General features: G+C 34.9%; 3 protein-coding genes across 6 annotated transcripts; 2 read left to right on the top strand and 1 right to left on the bottom strand.

Annotated features, from left to right (window-relative positions):
• The first annotated feature begins 3,526 nt into the window (after window positions 1-3,526).
• Window positions 3,527-7,742, top strand: LOC105761151 (probable L-cysteine desulfhydrase, chloroplastic). Of its 2 annotated transcripts, XR_001123630.2 has the most exons (3): window positions 3,527-5,033; window positions 5,123-5,260; window positions 7,417-7,742. XR_001123630.2 is itself a non-coding variant. In XM_012578872.2 (2 exons), exon 1 carries the CDS (start codon window positions 3,635-3,637, stop codon window positions 5,030-5,032), a length of 1,398 nt encoding a protein of 465 aa, XP_012434326.1. In that variant the 5' UTR covers window positions 3,529-3,634; the 3' UTR covers window position 5,033; window positions 7,417-7,742. The 2 variants fall into 2 exon arrangements, 1 of the variants encoding a protein (XP_012434326.1); XM_012578872.2 differs by lacking the exon at window positions 5,123-5,260 and having other exon boundaries at window positions 3,529-5,033.
• Window positions 7,743-9,370: 1,628 nt separating this feature from the next.
• LOC105761149 (uncharacterized) lies at window positions 9,371-13,374 on the top strand. Of its 2 annotated transcripts, XM_012578866.2 has the most exons (5): window positions 9,371-9,507; window positions 9,718-9,771; window positions 10,183-10,532; window positions 10,665-12,640; window positions 13,061-13,374. In XM_012578866.2, exons 3-4 carry the CDS (start codon window positions 10,186-10,188, stop codon window positions 12,625-12,627), a joined length of 2,310 nt encoding a protein of 769 aa, XP_012434320.1. In that variant the 5' UTR covers window positions 9,371-9,507; window positions 9,718-9,771; window positions 10,183-10,185; the 3' UTR covers window positions 12,628-12,640; window positions 13,061-13,374. The 2 variants fall into 2 exon arrangements, with proteins under 2 accessions (XP_012434320.1, XP_052480286.1); XM_052624326.1 differs by lacking the exon at window positions 9,371-9,507 and having other exon boundaries at window positions 9,551-9,771.
• A 146-nt stretch (window positions 13,375-13,520) lies between these two features.
• LOC105761150 (pentatricopeptide repeat-containing protein At3g53700, chloroplastic) lies at window positions 13,521-17,467 on the bottom strand. 2 transcript variants are annotated; one of them, XM_012578871.2, is made up of 2 exons: window positions 14,651-17,467; window positions 13,521-14,263 (listed from the first exon to the last, which is right to left on the bottom strand). In XM_012578871.2, exon 1 carries the CDS (start codon window positions 16,969-16,971, stop codon window positions 14,785-14,787), a length of 2,187 nt encoding a protein of 728 aa, XP_012434325.1. In that variant the 5' UTR covers window positions 16,972-17,467; the 3' UTR covers window positions 13,521-14,263; window positions 14,651-14,784. The 2 variants fall into 2 exon arrangements, with proteins under 2 accessions (XP_012434325.1, XP_012434323.1); XM_012578869.2 differs by having other exon boundaries at window positions 14,641-17,467.
• Window positions 17,468-18,820: the final 1,353 nt, after the last annotated feature.

Below are 18,820 nucleotides of genomic sequence, written 5' to 3' on the forward strand. Positions count from 1 at the left end.
TCATGTTTGGTAGTACAAATTGTAATTACACAGTTATATAATTTATATTTTTAAAAATATTAATTACTATAAAAATTATTAGTATGATAAAAATAATTTCTAAACAAGTAACAAAAATTAAAATCAAATCATCATATGTATTATGTTAGTTAAAAAAGTAGTTGATAATCTGATTACTAATAAAAATAACAAGTAAAAATAAACATTATATGCAATTTTATCTAATTGTTCTAGTGTATATTTGTTAAGCTAGTCATTCATATGCTCCTTATTATCGTTTGTTGGTCCTTGACCTAATTCATCATCATCTAAATTTGAATCTGCATCATTAAAATTATGATACGAACTCGGTTTAGTAGTTGAACCCGAGTCGTTTAGTTCCCGATCGTAAACGTAGAAGTGTATTAGAAAAGAAGAAGAGAAAAATGTAATTAAGTTCAAAGAGGTAAGGTAGGTTCGTTCAAAGTAGGTTGTGGAATTTGGTTTAAGTCTAAATGGTATGATTAGGTTGGTTGAGTTCGGTTTAGGAATAATTCAAGAATGGTCTTTAGTTTTGGTGCGATTTGGTATTCGGAAAATGGTACGAAATGGTATGAGATTTGGTACGAAATGGTAATGGTTCAAAAAGGTCAAGAAAGAACCAACACTAAAAAGAGTGTCGACCCGAAACTTATAGGACCTAAATGAATTGGAATTGGGGTGATAAGGACCTTGACCCAATACTTAGTAAAGTATGAACCAAAGGTATCAAAGGTGAACTCCACACTCGGGTTTAGGGAGTGATAAGTTCGAAAGAAAGACTCGGAAAGACGCCACTAGAAGCTAGATAAGTCTTACGGGTCTCGAACGAAATTTGAGAGAAAATGCCTCACAAATTTGGCAGCAATTCGTTACTTAAAATGTCAAAAAGTCCTTTACAAATTGAATTTAACAACTATTTATAGATAAAGACTAGGCTAGCCGAATAGTCATATGAATGCTTAAGAATTAAGCAAATGAATTCCTTTAATGTGCTTAACTAAATTCTTTGAATGGACTCCAATGGTCATCTTCTAGAATGAGCAATGAACTTAGAAGCTTGGAAAGATGCATGACAATGACTAGGTTCGGTTAATGGACTTAAACAAGCTCAATTAATTGGCAACTTTTGTTGAAAAGTGATCAACAATTAAAGGAGGTAATGAGCACCATCAAGGTGTGAAAACTCACTTTGAAGAGTCATGGAATGTGAACATATAGAACCGAACACCAAGATGAATCCAAGAATGTGAAAATAATTTAAAAGTCAATTGAATGGTCAACTTGGGAGTAGGAAACCATAGCTTCTTTGGCGAATGGTCACCTAGGATACTTCAAACAATGACCAAATTTAATTCCCCAAACATGCATGTGCCGTCCCCTTACATGTATCTTCTTTTAATTCATTCATGCACCAAGGACGTCCAAATGTGATGTACCTACAAAGAAAATTTATTCAATAAATCAAATACATTTTAAACACATTAATTTGGCAACAAATGACACAAAAATTATGCACATTAAATTCGCCACCTTAGGACATAATGAAAACATGTAATAAAATTGACACATTAAAACATGCATAAAAACATATTAATGAGTCAGAAATTAAGACAAATTAATAACATATAATTATAACTCAATTAACATGCATAATTAAATTTGTCCGATTTTAAACCAAATAAATAATGAATATTAATTGAGCTGTAATAATCTAATTAAATGACTCAAATAATTATTTCAGCTACTATAATAAGGTCTTAATGAAATTGAGCTAGTTCGAGCTCATTGAGCTTGAAAGGAGCTGGAAACGAGCTAAATGAAGCTCCACAAAATAAGATTGAGCTACGTCCAGCTTGCAAACACAACGAGCCTCGCTTGTAGGCTGAAGCAATGGCCGTTCCCAAGGGCGGGTCGTATCAAATTATCAAGATCTTGTTCTTACACGTACTCTTCAAAGTATGAATCATCTGAATCCACCCATGATTATAGTCATGAAATGTGAAACATGTTAGTACAATCCAACATTTTTTTATGCTATATTAAAGTGATATTTTTAATATGATTTTTTAAAATAACATATGTCTTCTCAACTACGTTTCAAAGTCTTAAATGTCTCAAATTAAAGAGTTCATGAGTTGTATATGGTGCTTGTGTCTGGCACCATTCTCTCAAATGATATCATATCCCATGATATGATGCAAAAAAATATTTTGTATATGCATAATTAGCATCAATCTTATAATATTTTGGTTCACAATTCAAATAATTTATCCAATTTATAATAAATAAATTAAGTCAAAATAATATAAAATTTAAAAATATATAACCTTTAAAAACAAGGTTTTATAAATTGTCTAATAATATAATATTATAAAAAACTATAATTCTTTTTAATGAATAAATATATTATTTTTATAATATATAACATGAACACGTAAATAACTTATGTGCATACTTCTTGGTATAAATTTATATATATAAATATATTATAACACTTTTATAACATGTAAATTATTTTTATAATGAACTTTTTAATTATAACTTTAATTTTCGTTTAAAAAATTAAATAATATTTTTTATAACTTTATAAAACACACAAATTATTTTTATAATATAAATTTTAGGATTTATAAAATACTAAATATTTTATTATAATCATCCAAAACACCGAGATAGGTTCATGCTTATAACATAATTAGATTTGATTATAATTATCTGCATAATTACTCCAATTCTCACCCTCTCCTAAGAATTAAAAATATAATTAGATGCTTCAATTATACTAAATTTAGTAAGACCTATAAAGTATAATAAGTACTCGAATAATTACAAATAAATACACCTAAATTCTAATTTTTAAAAGTTGCCTTAATAAATAAAACTCAAATTTAAACACATAAAATCCGATTATAATCTGATTTGGTAAGTGAATTGAAATAATGATAAATTATTTTATGGACCTTTCCCTCCATTTCCAATTATAAAATGACATGATAATTTTTTTACCCTGCAACTCGAACCTAGAATCTAGAATCCTAAACTCTAAACCTCCAGCCTTGAACCCTAAACTTGAACTTGAACTCAAACCCAAAATCCTAAACCCTGAACCCTGAACCTCGAACATCGAATACCAATCTATAAATCCTAAACTTTAAATCTCAAACCTCAAAATTGAATCATGAACTTCAAACATTAAACACTGAACCTCGAACCTTAAACGGGTTCAGGGTTCGAGATTCGAGATAAGAGTTTAAGATTTAAGGTTTAAGTTTAGGGTTTGGAGTTTAGAATAAAAATTAATAAAATTATGTATTAATGACACGAAAGAATTACTAAAATATCATTATATAATTAAAAATAAAACTAAAGAATAAAATCCGATAATCTCATTTGGTGAGTGAGGCGAAATGACTGTGATTCAATTTTTGTTGCTCATTGAATAACAGAATAAAACTGAGTGGTGGGCTGCTACTAGTAAAAAGCTTTTTATTCTTTTTTGGTTTTGAGGTAAAAAGTTCAAAACACATGTCTTTTAATAACTTTCACTCGCTTATCAGTTATCATCCTTCAAAGTTGGAAATTTGTTCTTCTGTTTCTTCCTCGACCCTTTCCCATGGCTTCTTCCCTCCATAGTAATAATACCCAAATCTGCCCCAATCCCACCGCCTTGAACGGCGGTTCCGCCGCCGACGGTAACTCCCAGATTTCCAAGAAACCCAGATTGTATGCTGACCCTCCGCCGTTGTTCATTCCCTCTGATATCATCTCCGAATTTTCCCACCATGACCCCGCCGTTGCTCGTATTAACAACGGCAGCTTCGGGTGTTGCCCTTCTTCAGTTCTCTCAGCTCAGAACCAGCTACAGCTCCAGTGGCTCCGACAGCCGGACGATTTCTACTTCAACCAGCTCCAACCTAAGATCATCCAGTCCAGAACTATAATTAAGGACATCATCAACGCCGACCACGTCGACGAGGTCTCTATCGTCGACAACGCCACAACCGCCGCCGCCATTGTACTGCAGCAAATAGCTTGGGGATTCGCGGAGGGGAAGTTCTGCCGTGGGGATGCCGCCGTCATGCTTCACTACGCTTACGGTGCCGTCAAGAAGTCTGTCGAGGCTTATGTCACGCGCGCCGGCGGGTATGTTATCGAGGTCCCTTTGCCTTTTCCTGTTAGCTCCGTCGACGGGATCGTGAAAGAGTTCAGGCAAGCTTTACGGAGAGGGAAACAAAACGGGAGGAAAGTAAGATTGGCTGTCATCGACCACGTCACTTCCATGCCTACCGTGGTCATCCCCGTTAAAGAATTAGTCACCATTTGTAGGGAAGAAGGCGTTGACCAAGTGTTTGTTGATGCAGCTCATGGTATCGGGTGCGTTGACGTTGATATGAAACAAATAGGAGCTGACTTTTACACTAGCAACTTGCACAAGTGGTTCTTTTGCCCACCATCTGTTGCCTTTTTGTACTGTAAAAAGTCCACAAACAACTCCGATTTGCACCATCCCGTCGTTTCCCATGAATATGGCAATGGTTTAGCCATAGAAAGTGCTTGGATAGGGACCAGGGATTACAGTTCTTACTTAGTGGTTCCAAAGGTTTTGGAATTCATCAATAGGTTTGAAGGTGGGATTGAAGGGATCAAGAAAAGGAACCATGAATATGTTGTTGAGATGGGGCAGATGTTGGTTAAAGCATGGGGAACTCGTCTTGGTTGTCCCCCAGAGATGTGTTCAAGCATGGTCATGGTTGGTTTACCTGCTTGTTTCGGGATTTCAAGTGATCATGATGCTTTGGAATTGAGGACTTGTTTAAGGGACAAGTTTGGTGTTGAGGTTCCAATATATTATAGACCACCCAAGGATGGGGAGGAAGGTGGGGTAGTAACAGGGTATGCGAGGATTTCTTATCAAGTTTATAACAAGGTTGAGGATTATTACAAGTTTAGGGATGCAATCAATCAACTCGTTGACAATGCATTCACTTGTGCTTCTCTTCCCATTTCATAAGGTTTGTGCTGCTTCTCTCATCCAAATATTAAATTTAATTGCTTGTTGGAAATTTATATGAAGTTCTGATTAGCTCGGGTGTCAGTGTAGGATACGGGTATGATTAGTCTTTTTCAAGTTTTTTCATGCATTTGGAGAGTAATTGAAGGTCATATCTTGTATTTGTGTGTCCAACACGAGTGTTAGACACCTATACTTCAACAAAACTGAAGAGCACAAGCAACATAGGTGATTACTATGCCCCTTCCCTCCCTCCTTTTTTTTTGGCTGTGTTTCTCAAGCACTGACAGCTCAGGTGTGAGTGTCGGGTATGTGTACAATATAGGTATGATTAGTCTTTTTTAAGTTTTTTCATGCATCTGGAGACTCATTGGAGGTCATATCTAGTATCCATGTGTCTCATATGAGTGTCTGGACACATATGCTTCAACAAAAATGAAGAGCCCCAGCAACGTAGGTGATTTCTATGCTCCTTCCCCTTCCCCTCCTCCTCCTTTTTCTTTTGGCTGTGTTTCTCAAGCACTCTGCCCCTCCCTATATTACCTACTAGACTATGAAGAACCCCAAGATTTTCCTCCTTGGACATTGAAACAATACATTTCAACACTATATATGATCTTGTTTACAGTTTCATATAATTTTTAGAAGATAAGCTGTTGGTCATTTATTCTATTTGGTCACCATTCAATAATGGGCTTGACTTAGATCACAGTTTATGATTTCTTTTTGAAATTATATATATCACTATAACCATGTATTTTTATTTATTTAAGTGGATAAATACATCATTCAGCAACGGTGAAAGATCGTCTGTAATTTCTTTTACGAATTACAGATTGTCACTAAATGGTTATCCTTCATGAATTGACTACTTTATTGTTCCCCGTGCATTTTTCTCATGTTACCTCTGCTTTGATTATATTAGACTTTTTCCTTGCTGAACTTGGTTGCTAATAGATATAAAAGTAAATTGCACCTCTGCTTATACTGTACTTATTTAGGAAAGTCAGAGATATCAACTTGAGATTGCATTTTTTTTCTTTTGTTTCCCATTTCTTTTTCTTTTGATAGCATATTGTTGGGAGAGAAAAGGAAATGGATAAATGTTAAGGCACTTAAATCGACATACATAGCTGTGAGCAGAGCATTGAAGCCAAACCATCAGATGACTTGTTCATAGTAACATGACTACACTAGCATGATCCCTTAGTTGAAAGTTGAAATATAATTTTTTTGTTAAGTGGTGTTATCCCACATATCAGGTTTTGTGGTCTTAATATTAAAGTTGCTTCTCCACCTATTACCAATTGTTTTAGTTTGGATGCTTAATGTGGTATTAGAGCTCAAAATTTTGTTATGTTGTTCTTCCCACCTTATTCCATATAAGGTTGTCCATGTGTAGGTCCCGTAGCTACAGGTGAGGGGAGTGTTAAGTGGTGTCATCTCACATATCAGGTTTTTGTGATCTTATATTAAAGTTGCCCCTCCACCATCAATCCTTTTTATTTGTATGGTTAATATGGTATTAGAGTCCAAGTTTTGTTATGTTCTACCTACTTCATCCCATATGAGGTTGATGACTCCTAATGAGGTTGTCCACGTGTAGGTGGGAGTCTTTAGGTGGTGTTATCCCACATTTGTTCTTATATTGAAATGCACCCCTTAATCTTTTACCGGTTGGTTTTAGGTCGGGCGCTTAACAGTTTTCAAATGCCGATTAAAATCAGCTGTGTAGCCGCTGCATTCATTATTTTGTGAAATGGTGGTGTTTTGCCGGATATGGCATGTTAAGCATCAAAACTAAAAACCAACTGGTGGTAAGTGTAGGGGCAACTTGAATATAATACCGAGTGAAATAAAGTGCAAAATGATAGCACATTAAGCATATAACTTAAGCAGCCTTCACAATTGCCCCTCTATTCATTGTGTTACAATTCAGTGGAAGGTTGTTCGGTACTAGTTTTGAGACCTGACATAACCTTATTTTATGTTTCATCATTATCATTATTATTACATAGGACATGCACATCCTTGTCATTTTAGGGGCTAAGGATGATGAATGGATTAGGATAACAGGGAGACTACTAGCTAGCCAGTTTCCTAAAGCAGGGCTGTATGTTATATTCCTATTCCCACATGCTTCTACATTTTTACAGGACAAATGGTGAAAGATATTAATTAAACTTGTAATAAGATTCTAATAAGAGTGTATGCATGTTTTTATCTGTTCTTATCTGTTTGACTGGTTCATGAATGGAACAAGGAAACACTTATCATTATATCCAACAAATCAATACTAACAGTGCTATAATTAAAGTTTAACAGATAAAATTACTTGTTAGTTGTTTTTACGGACTACTGCTTTTTTGCTCTACCGTCTGCAGCTGAAGTAGTGGTCTTTCCTCTTTCGTCGGAATAAGAGCCAGCCAACCAGCTAGCCAGCCATGGACATAGGCATGGTTTAGGTACCATGCAAAATGCATGAATGTTATTTCCTTAATTTAGCATAAGTAAATGTCTTGCTTGCTTTGTAGCTCTCTTATCTAATTCCAACTTGCTTAACTTTTTGTCTAATGTTGGTTTTGGTTGGAGAGCATGGTTATCATGTACATGTATTGTTCAATGTCTAATCTTATAAAGGGACCTTGTTGATTAAAAAAAAAAAAACCTTTATCGTTTATATGATATAAATAGTTTGTTATATGGCAAATTATACCCAATGTCATTAAACTATTAGTAAGTTCACGCTTTTAAGATAATTTTTGTATGGTCTTTTTTATTCATACTGTCTGCACCAATTGAAAATTCTCATTTTCCCTCTTTTTTATAATTTTTTTTTGTCATGAAACAATTTTAAATGCCACTAATTTGCGAACTAAAATCAAAATAGCCTCCTCCAATCTCCGATCAACTTAGATTTAAATAATGTTTTTCTACTCATCGATGGGTATGAATCGTCATTTGAAGCTTCTTAGTTAGATTTAAAAAAAAAAAATTAACAATTAATGACTTAAATAAAAATATTTTGAATAATTCAGTGACCAAAATTAAATTTATTAATAGCTTAGTGGCCTTAAATGCAATTTACTTTTTATTATATCATATTCATGTTAGGTTGGGGTTTAAAATATTGTATTTTGGGTTTAACTTTCAAATATTAGATATGCTGTTAGAGTTGAACAAGTAACCCAACTTTACTTCTACATAATTAAAAAATATGTTTGGGTAAATTACTTCAGTAATTACTAAATTATATTTTTTTCTTTTTTGTCACCAATTATGAAACAAAATAAACACTTAACTATTTAAAAAATTTGTCATCCAATTATCTTGGATTATTGGGTGTCTTCATTTTACGTCAACCAGTTGATGACCGAAAAAATAAAATTAAATAGTTGAATAATCATTTTATAATTTTTCATAATCGGTGACCTTTATTGTGGTTTACCTAATTTTTTAATTAAATTTGTTTGAGTGTGAGGATTTAAAGTTTAATAGATATATATTTTGTTGATTGGCAAAATTCAATATTAAGATCAAAGAATTAGTGACAAATACCACATATTAATCAATGATCAACTGAAAAATTAGCCAAATAACCCTAAAGATATACAATTTAAAATATGATTATTATCTCTGTCATCGTCTCTAACATTATGAAGTATAAAATCTTGACAACCACGTCAACACAAGTTGTCTTGTTCATAGCTGACGTGGCACGTATTTTGGGCATCAAATTTTAAAAATAAAAAAAATATTAAAAGGGATGATTTTTTTTTATTTTTTACAATTTAAAAATATCTTTAAATGAAAAATTGACTTGTAATTTTTTTATATTACTTAAAATTAAGTAAGGAATTATATATATATATATATATATATGTATTATTTTACATCTTTATCCTTATTTTTAAAACATTTTATATTATTTTAAGCAAAATCAAAATTTAAACCTATTAAAAATAAAATAAATTAAAAAATTTATCCAATAAAATTTGCTTATATTTTCATATAATTTTTTTATAGATTATCAAACATATTTAAAATGAAATTATTAATTTTAGATAATTAATTAATTTATTTTAATCAGTTATCAAATAAAGCTGTAATTTATTTGTTTTTAACGCAGCTCTGATAATCGATTAAGATTATTAATTTGATTTAATATATTTTTAATGGATTGAATGCCGAGTTTAATATTTGATTTGATTTTATATGAAATTTCTCTATCGCCTAACAAAATAATTTTATAAGTGCACCTTTTAGAATTAAATGAAATAAATGTGTACCAAAATGGAAGGGATGTGAAGTTACATATATACCCTTTCCCCCTCTTTGTTTGACTCTGATTTGTCGTCGATAGGGAGAGATGGTAGAGAAATAGAGTCCGAAATTTTACAACATCAACCAAAAATTAAAAAAAAGGGAAAATTTTTATTTTGAGAATCTAATCCTCAGAAACTCACAATTTCAAGGTAAGGTCCTTTCTTTCCTAATTTTCTCTAATAATTTTTGCATATCTTTCCTTCTTCTTTCTCATCTTTCCTCTTCTTTCCCTCTTTTTTCCCTAATTTTTTAGGGTTTCTTCGTTCCTATACACAGATATCGGAGCCCTAAAACAAAATTGAAAAGATTTTTGGCCTCCAATGTTTGTCAAACTCCTTACCTTTCTTTGATCTTTGCAGTATCGACGCTCTGATTGGTTGATTTTCAATTCAGAGAACGCCGCCTCCGGTCAGGTGGGATTTTCGTTTATTGATCTAAATTGGGATTATTGTTCAATGTCTCTTGGTCTAATTATAAATTTGTTATTTTCATTGTTTTTCTCTGTTCTTCACTCACCCTATTCAGATTTAGATATATATATACACATACACACACTCATAATACTGAATACTCAATGTGGTAGGACTAGGCTAGGGCACAAATCAATAAGTAAGCCACATGAACTAGATTCACTCAATTTTTTTTATTATAATATAAATTCATCTTTATTTTCTATGGTTTCCACATTACCTAAAATCTATCCTTAATTTGTCTTTGCTTTAATCTCCATGTCATCACTGAACTCAGAATTCTTGTTATGCTTTACTTGTTTTGTTTCTATGGGTGTTATTCTGAAGTGTTTTTTGATTCTCAATGATTGGCAGGTCATGGCTACCAAAAGGGTGATAGCGGTTTGTCAATCTGGTGGTGAGTTTGAGACTGATAAGAGCGGGGTGATGTTGTATAAAGGCGGAGATGCTCATGCGATAGACCTTGATGATCAAACGAAGTTCGACGACTTCAAGAAGGAACTAGCAGAAATGTTTAATTTGAACATGAGTACTATGTCTGTTAAATACTTCCTCCCTGGCAATAAAAAGACTCTCATCAGTATCTCCAATGACAAGGATTTAAAGCGGTTAATAAAATTTCATGGGAATTCCACCACTGTCGATGTGTTTATCCTAATGGAGGAAAATGTTCCTCATGATGTTTCCAACATGCCAGCCAGTAGGTAGTTCTCTTTATTTGTATGCTCAAGCTTAGTTGTAATTCTTTGGTTTATTAACTAAGGCTCTGCTTGGGGGTGAAAAAAAAATATGTCTGAAGCAAAGCCTTAATGCTGATGAGAGTTTCCTTTATACAGGTCTAGCAGGACAACTTTGTCTGAAGCAGTGGCTCCAGCTCCGGATCCGGCTCCGGCTCCAGCTCCGGTTCTGGCTTCGCTTGATCCACCTCTAGATGTTATGGATGATACCACTCGATCGAATATTCCTCTTGCGGCCTCTCTTGATATTGTTGATGCTACCAATCATATTGATCCACACATTGATCTAGCACCTGAGTTTTCATCTATTCTTCCTCTTGCTAAAACCACTCAGCAGTGGCAGAATACAATTACAGGGGTGGGGCAACGATTCACTGGTGTTCAGGAATTTCGTGAGACATTACGTAAATATGCCATTGCACATCAGTTCGCATTCAGGTATAAAAAGAACGATAGTCACCGCGTGACTGTTAAGTGCAGAGCAGAAGGCTGCCCTTGGAGAATCCATGCATCAAGGTTGTCAACCACTCAGCTGATATGTATCAAGAAGATGAATCCAACACATACTTGTGAAGGGGCTGCTTTGACCACCGGGCATCAAGCAACGAGGAGTTGGGTAGCTAGTATAATCAAGGAGAGGTTAAAAGTTTTCCCAACTTACAAACCCAAGGATATTGTACAAGACATTAAACAGGAGTTTGGCATACAACTGAACTACTTTCAGGCTTGGCGTGGGAAAGAAATTGCTAGAGAGCAGCTTCAGGGTTCATATAAGGATGCATATAGTCAGTTACCACTTTTCTGCGAGAGGATAATGGAGACCAATCCAGGCAGTCTTGCTACATTCTCCACTAAGGAAGACTCTAGTTTTCATCGCCTCTTTATCGCATTCCATGCTTCTCTGTCCGGCTTTCTACAAGGTTGCAGACCTCTCCTTTTTCTTGATAGCATACCCTTGAATTCCAAATATCAAGGTACCTTGTTGGCAGCAACCGCTGCAGATGGGAATGATGATGTATTTCCTGTTGCCTTTTCTGTCGTTGATGCTGAAACTGATGAGAACTGGTATTGGTTTTTGTTACAACTGAAATCTGCCCTGTCAACATCTTGTCCTATAACATTTGTTGCAGACATACAGAAGGGTTTACGGGAGTCAATCTCTGAAATTTTCAAGGGATCATTTCATGGTTATTGTCTCCGATACTTAACTGAACAGCTCATTAGAGACTTGAAAGGGCAGTTTTCCCATGAGATGAAACGGCTCATGATTGACGACCTTTATAATGCAGCTTTGGCACCTAGACCTGAAGCCTTCCATTCGTATATCAACAGCATCAAAAAAATTTCACTGGAAGCTTACAATTGGATCATTCAGAGTGAGCCCCAATACTGGGCAAATTCATATTTCCAGGGTGCTAGATATAACCATATGGCATCAAACTTTGGGGAACTCTTTTATAGTTGGGTGTCAGATGCACACGAATTACCTATAACTCAGATGGTTGATGTCATACGGCAAAAGGTTATGGAGTTAATTTATTCCCGCAGGGCTGAGTCTGATCATTGGTTAACAAGGCTTACTCCATGCATGGAGGAAAAATTGGAAAAGGAGAGCTTGAAAGTCCGTACTCTTCAAGTGCTTCTGACTTCTGGTAGCATATTTGAGGTCCGTGGTGATTCCACCACTGAAATGGTTGACATGGACCGATGGGATTGCAGTTGTAAAGGTTGGCAACTTACAGCTTTACCATGTTCTCATGCTATTGCCGTTATCAGTTGCATTGGACGAAGCCCATATGACTTTTGCTCCAGATACTTTACAACCGAGAGCTACAGGTTAACCTATGCAGAGTCTATACAACCTATTCCAGATGTGGAGAGGCATCTGCAGAAGGATACTTCATCAGCTCTAGTGACTGTAACTCCTCCTCCAACACGCCGTCCACCAGGTAGGCCCACCACAAAAAAAGTTGGAACACCAGAGGTAATGAAGCGTCAACTACAGTGCAGTAGATGCAAGGGTTTAGGGCACAACAAGTCCACTTGCAAAGAGCTCTTGTAGAGTGTTGGCCACTGTAAGTATTAACTTTCTGAAAGCTAGCACCACATATCCCTTGAACACATCAAAGTTTAGAGGCATTACATTATTCAATTGCATATTTCATGCAGAGAGCATATTCTTTTTTCCTAGCTTGTACAGCATATTATGAGCATTTGTACATGCAGCTTCCACGGAGTTATCTTACTGTTTTTATGACACATGCTTATAGCAATGCTGAATTTGGGGCCTATAAGTTTTGTCAGGTCATATGCAGTTCTCATTTATATGTATCTGCAAGGATTCGTTTTCCTCGTATCGCTGTCTATTGCCTGATATGAATATCTTTGATGAGTTAGCTGAATTCTGTGAATACTGTTATCCTTTGTAACTAAAAGTTTAGCTCTGTTGCTGTTGCCATTGGACTAACTTATCCTCTTACTTTTCTGTTTGATAGGGATCGAGTTAAGGATGACACAGGTTGGCTGATGGATCTAATGGTAGTTCTTCAATGTCAAATAGTTTTATTAGGTGTAATGCTAGTTTTCCTTGGTCTCTAGTTAAAAACTTTATGATAAATGAACATGGCAGTGACTCGTAGGGAAGGATTGGTTATTTAAAGTAGCTATTTGTATCCATGTTGATGGAAAGCTAAATGTTACCATCGACTTGGATCAAATTTTGTTACTGTATTATCAGAAAGAGATTGGTTAGGTTTTCTACCTCAGTTTTTAACTTTTTAAATTTGTGAATGAACGTGCTCCTTTTCCATTTGGCCTAGCTGAGTATGGTGCAACTCAGATTCGGATATCGCTATTTGAATGCTTTGAGGGCAGATTGTTAAGTCCATTTTATGAAGCTGCAACTATACATTCCAAGGAATTCCACTTTTAAAGGTAAATATTCAATACCGCAAGTATTAGGCATGCATAGTTAATCGTGATTCGTGATCAAGTGCTTTTTGCCGAGATCATTTATTTAAATACAACATTCATCATTTATTTACATACAACATTTTTTTTTGTCATTCCACTTATGATTCATTCTAAGGACCACTGGAAGATTATGACTACCATTATGACCAAGAGTAATCGGATTACTAATATGAGTATGAACCTCCCTATCATCACCAGCCTCAACAATCAAACCCTAGACAGTCCATTTCCACCCCCAAAGAATATGCCAACTGTGCTTGCCTAAGCAATCGTTACATATACAAGAAAATGCCAAAGAATATGCCAACTGTGTATATGCAGCAGCATTGATGGTTTCCGTCCTGAACCTAACATCTGAAAGGGTATCAACTATAGGCCAGAACCCAACAAAAAAGGGTTTATTCAGCACATACAGAGAGCAGTCCCAGCCTTGCACTCAGCTTTGTTTGCAGCCTTCTACCACCGGTCCATAGTGTAATCCACATAACTTTGGGGAAGAAAGAGGAGCTTTGAATTGAACCTTATTCACCAGAGATCACACCAGATTTCTGAAGCCAATTGTTGATATGTATAACCACAGTGGCATATTATTCACCAGAGATCACACCAGATTTCTGAAGCTGCTACCAGTTGAGCATTTGCAGTTGGACAAGTGTCTCTTCCCACTACTTGACATAACAGTTAATATCTAATTGGGATACCATGTCAGAATAGAAATCAGTCACCTGAAAACGAGAACGGGACAAGTTAAAATTTCCAGCGGTTGGACAAGTGAAGGCTTGTGTTTCTTCAACAATTTGTCTACGATCCTACAAAATCCTGGGTTACATTTTTCCCGAATACATCCATGCCCCGATGTGAATCAAATAAATTATTTCTTGTAGAACATGGATTTTAAGCACCTAGATTACCCCCTTGCTGATAAGCAATATCTAAAGGAAACATTAAACGTATCCCTTCCATGTAAAAAGATGATTGAATATGGTTACCACTTACCAGTACCCTCCCCCAACCATGCAAGAACAAATTACTAGTTCTGAAGATTTTGAAACATTTAAGTTACTATTACATGCACAAAGCATTCAAGTGTCTTAATACTAACCTGCCATTACCATAATTAGAATGCCATTGAAGAAAGATCTATGTCATGACTTTTTATCCTCCAGAGGGTGAGAAATGAAGGCATAACCACCAAGGAATGGGCACATGGTCAAATCAAAAACCATACGGAGTATCAAGCTTTTTATCACTTCCCCAATGCCTCAGCAAGGATGTTGCTAACATTATCTTCATCCATCGAATTTTCATATGTTGGTCTTCCCCTACTTGTTACCCCTTCAACATTGGATCCAACGAACAACGTATGAGTTGTAGCATCTGGGACCCAACCCCTTTCCAACATCAAATCTAATAAATTCCGAGCCTCACGCCGGCAACCTTCTTTCCATAGGCCATTAATCAGCAGATTAAACATAGTTGAATCCAAGGTATCCATTCCAGAAATAATTTTATCGATATCTTTTGACACCAAACGTAACTGAGAATGGTTAGTTAAACAAGAGAGAAGGTCATGAATTGTCCCCGAATCAGGCATGAGGCTCTCGTTAATCATTAGCTTGCAAAATAAAGCACAATCCTTAAATCTATTCAGTGCACACATACTTCGTATTAGAATACAGTATACTTCTGCATGAACTTTACAACCCCCGATCACCATTTGGGAAAACATTACCAAGACATCTTTAGCCCTTTCGGATTTAAGGAAGGCAAGCATTATGGTGATGTGAGTCACACTAGAGCAGGAAGTACCAGAATAATAAGCCAATGACCTCAGCTTGACTGCTTCATCCACCTTTCCGGCATCACATGTGGCCTCAATCAACAGGTTGAATGTGACAACTTCAAGGGGGCATTTACTTTTAGACATGTAATAATATACCACGACAGCCTCTTCAATCCTTTTTAGCCTGCAAAGACCTTCAACTAGCCTAGAATAACATTTAGAGTCCAAAACCCAGAATTTGGACCGAATGTAATGAAATAGTTCCAAAGCATCCTCGTACTTGTTCAGATTACAATTACCTACAACAAGAGCTGCGTATGTGCTGCAATCAGGAACTACGGACCGTACAATCATTCTTCCAAGAAGCTCATAAGCTTTCTTGATGCTTGCATTCTCACAAATCCAACCGAGTAAAATGTTCCAACAATCACAATCAGCTATACCTCTCTCAGACATTTTCTCGAGAAGACTTATTCCTAGAAAAAAATTATCAGCCTTACAACAACCTTCAAGCAATACTTTATGTGGAGAAACTAAGTTACCACAGTTATTCTCCAAGAAACACATTGCTTCATTGTATCTTTTGGCTTCACAAAAACCGTTCATTACATCCACAAATGAATCAAGGGGAGGAATCTCACCGATTTCTATCATCTCTTCAAGAATGGTAATAGCATCATCTAGATGAAGGTTCATACATAAACAATGAACCAATTCCCTGCAAATGACTGAATTCGGCACCAAATTAGCCGCTCTCATCTGCTTAAACAGCTGCATTCCTTGTTCTAATCTGTTCTCTTGACAAAACAAAGGGATAATAGAGATATAAAAACACACATCAGGCTGAAACTTTAGCTCCAACATTTCATGCAAAATGAGCACTGCATCATCAACTCTATTATTCAAAACAAGACCTTTAATAACAATCTCGACGGTCCTAACATTAGGACTACAACCCTTCTTGTTCATCCTCCTAAACTGATTCAAACCCGATTCGACCCTATTAGTCTCGAACAATACCTCCAACAAAGAGTTCAAAGTACCAACAGTGGGCACAATCCCCCCTTTCACCATCTCCTTGTAAACAAACAAGACATTTTGAAAATCTGTTTTCTTAACAAGAGCACACAATAAATCATTAAAAACATCAACAGAGGGATTTAACCCACATAATGTCATGTTCCCAAGAACCCGAATTGCCTCATTGAGCCTAGAATGCCTAACGAATGTATGAACCAACGAAGCAAGAGCCTCCCTCGAACCTACACATTTGTCTCTCGCCAAATTTAGACAAAAATTGTCCATTTCTTTAACATTTCCAGCCAAACCCAATTTTAAACTGATGTGGTAATACGTATCAGGGGTGTGGTTAAAGCTTTTCTGCAAAGCAGCCCATTTGAATATCTTGAGAGCTGAATTCGAATCTTGGGTTTTGTCCAGAATCCGGATTAAGTTATCCGGGTGTAGATTGTGCTTTAAAAACCCTATCTTTTCTTCATAATTGTCAACCGATTGAGGGTCGGTGTCGGTTTCGGGCTTCGGCCGGAGAGTTGCGGCGTACGAAAGGGAGAAATAGCGGCCAGGGAAGTTGAGCCATGGCGGGATTTTGTTGGGAAATTTTAGTTTAAGGGTCGAAAGCTTTAACACCATTGGGATCGGAGGTATATTACAACATATAAACAGACTGGGAAAGAGAGAAAGATAGAGGGGACGAGACGACTGACCTGAGAACCGATGAACCAATGTCCAAGCTAGTGCCGGCCGGCGGCCAGTGAGTTTGCCTTACGTTAATATATGATTCTTGCTTCATTTCTCGAAATACATGTGCATATATTGGGTTCTAGTGATTTACCTGCTATCGATCACTTCTCCGTTGATAATGAAAATTGCTTAATTAATTGCCATGGGTTCGCTAGTTAGAGCCCAGCAAAGAAGTTAAAAGTTGATCCCAACCTTCTTATTGAAATAGCTTTTGTGTTTTTTGGGGTCTTATACTCTTATTGGTATTTATCCAATTTTTTTTAGTCACCTAGAAAGATAACCGACGAGCAATTGAAGAAGCCCAAAGCAGACCCGATGAGGAGTCTCGGGATGACGCTACAATGTTTGAAACGGCAAAGCAGCGACGATGTCGCGATGTGACGACGTATTCCCATAAATATTGGGTTTATATTCAAGTTTTAGGTTTAGCTCTTTTTACCAAATAGAATCAAATCAAATTATATTTTTTTTATTTAATTTGTAATTTTTTATAATTTAAAAATAAATTAGTGAAAATAACTTAAAATATTATATAAAAACTTATCCTTTTAAAATTTAAAATTTAATGGTTATTTTATTTATTCAAAAAATTTTAAAATATTTATGAAAAGACTTCAAACTTTTCTTAATAATTTTAAAAAATTCAAAAAATATTTAAAAATAATATGAAATAACTAAATATTGTATCAAATTATCATGAATGATAGAATCGAACCAAATTCAACCCTATTTTGTATCATTTAGTTAATGCATTGAATCAAGTTATTTGAATTATACGAGTCAACTCGAATAAGAAATTTCAGATTTCAGTTCAAACCGAGTTGAATATTTCCAATTTGAATAACTTGAATAATTCAAAAATATATTAGTATAAATACCGTTTTGGTCCCTATCAATTTTGAAAATGAACAAATTATCTCTCTTAACAAAATTACAAAAAATCAAAGTAATTTTAAAATTTAAAATATTTATAAAAATTCTAAAATTTTTATTTTAAACAAAATTATAAATTTAAAAAATCTAAAAATATATAAAAATTTAAAATTTTATAAAATAATAATTTTAGAATCTAAATAAGTGATTAATTATTCAAGTTTATGATACTAACATGGAAATAGTTATATTGTACAATATTTTAATTTAACATTATTAATTTTTCTAATTTTAATTGAACTAACAATTAGATACTTAGGCCATCAAGCTTTTAAGTAAAAAACACATACCAAACATTAGGCTAAGCTAAACAATATTGCCTCAACTATAACCACATATATATACAATTATCCATCGTTTCACTAAGAAACCAAAATATCATCGCATCATAAATGTATCATTACAAAATATAACATCACCACACTTGAGTCTGGGATTCGTTGTTGGGTACTGAATCTGCGACAAACCGAAAAGTACTAAACCATATATTTCGAACTACTCGACGTCAACCTTGTCTTTCCCCTTCTTACTCGAGGATTCCGGAACGATGTTTGTAATTTTGATTTTGAACTCCAAACCCCCTAGTTGCCGTTGGTGTTCTTGTTATTTCTTTCTTTCCCTAACCATATTTATTATATTATTATTACTTTTATATTATATTTATTAAATGTTCCATTATGACCGTCCATTAAAAGGAAACAATGGTATATTTATTTATTTAGTCCCTTTAATTAATTTCAATTTATACTTCAACTTGTAACTTTAATGTGATTTAGTCCATGTACTTAAACAATTCCTAATTTCA

This window comes from Gossypium raimondii, chromosome 11 (assembly GCF_025698545.1).
Source record: "Gossypium raimondii isolate GPD5lz chromosome 11, ASM2569854v1, whole genome shotgun sequence".
NCBI lineage: Eukaryota > Viridiplantae > Streptophyta > Magnoliopsida > Malvales > Malvaceae > Gossypium > Gossypium raimondii.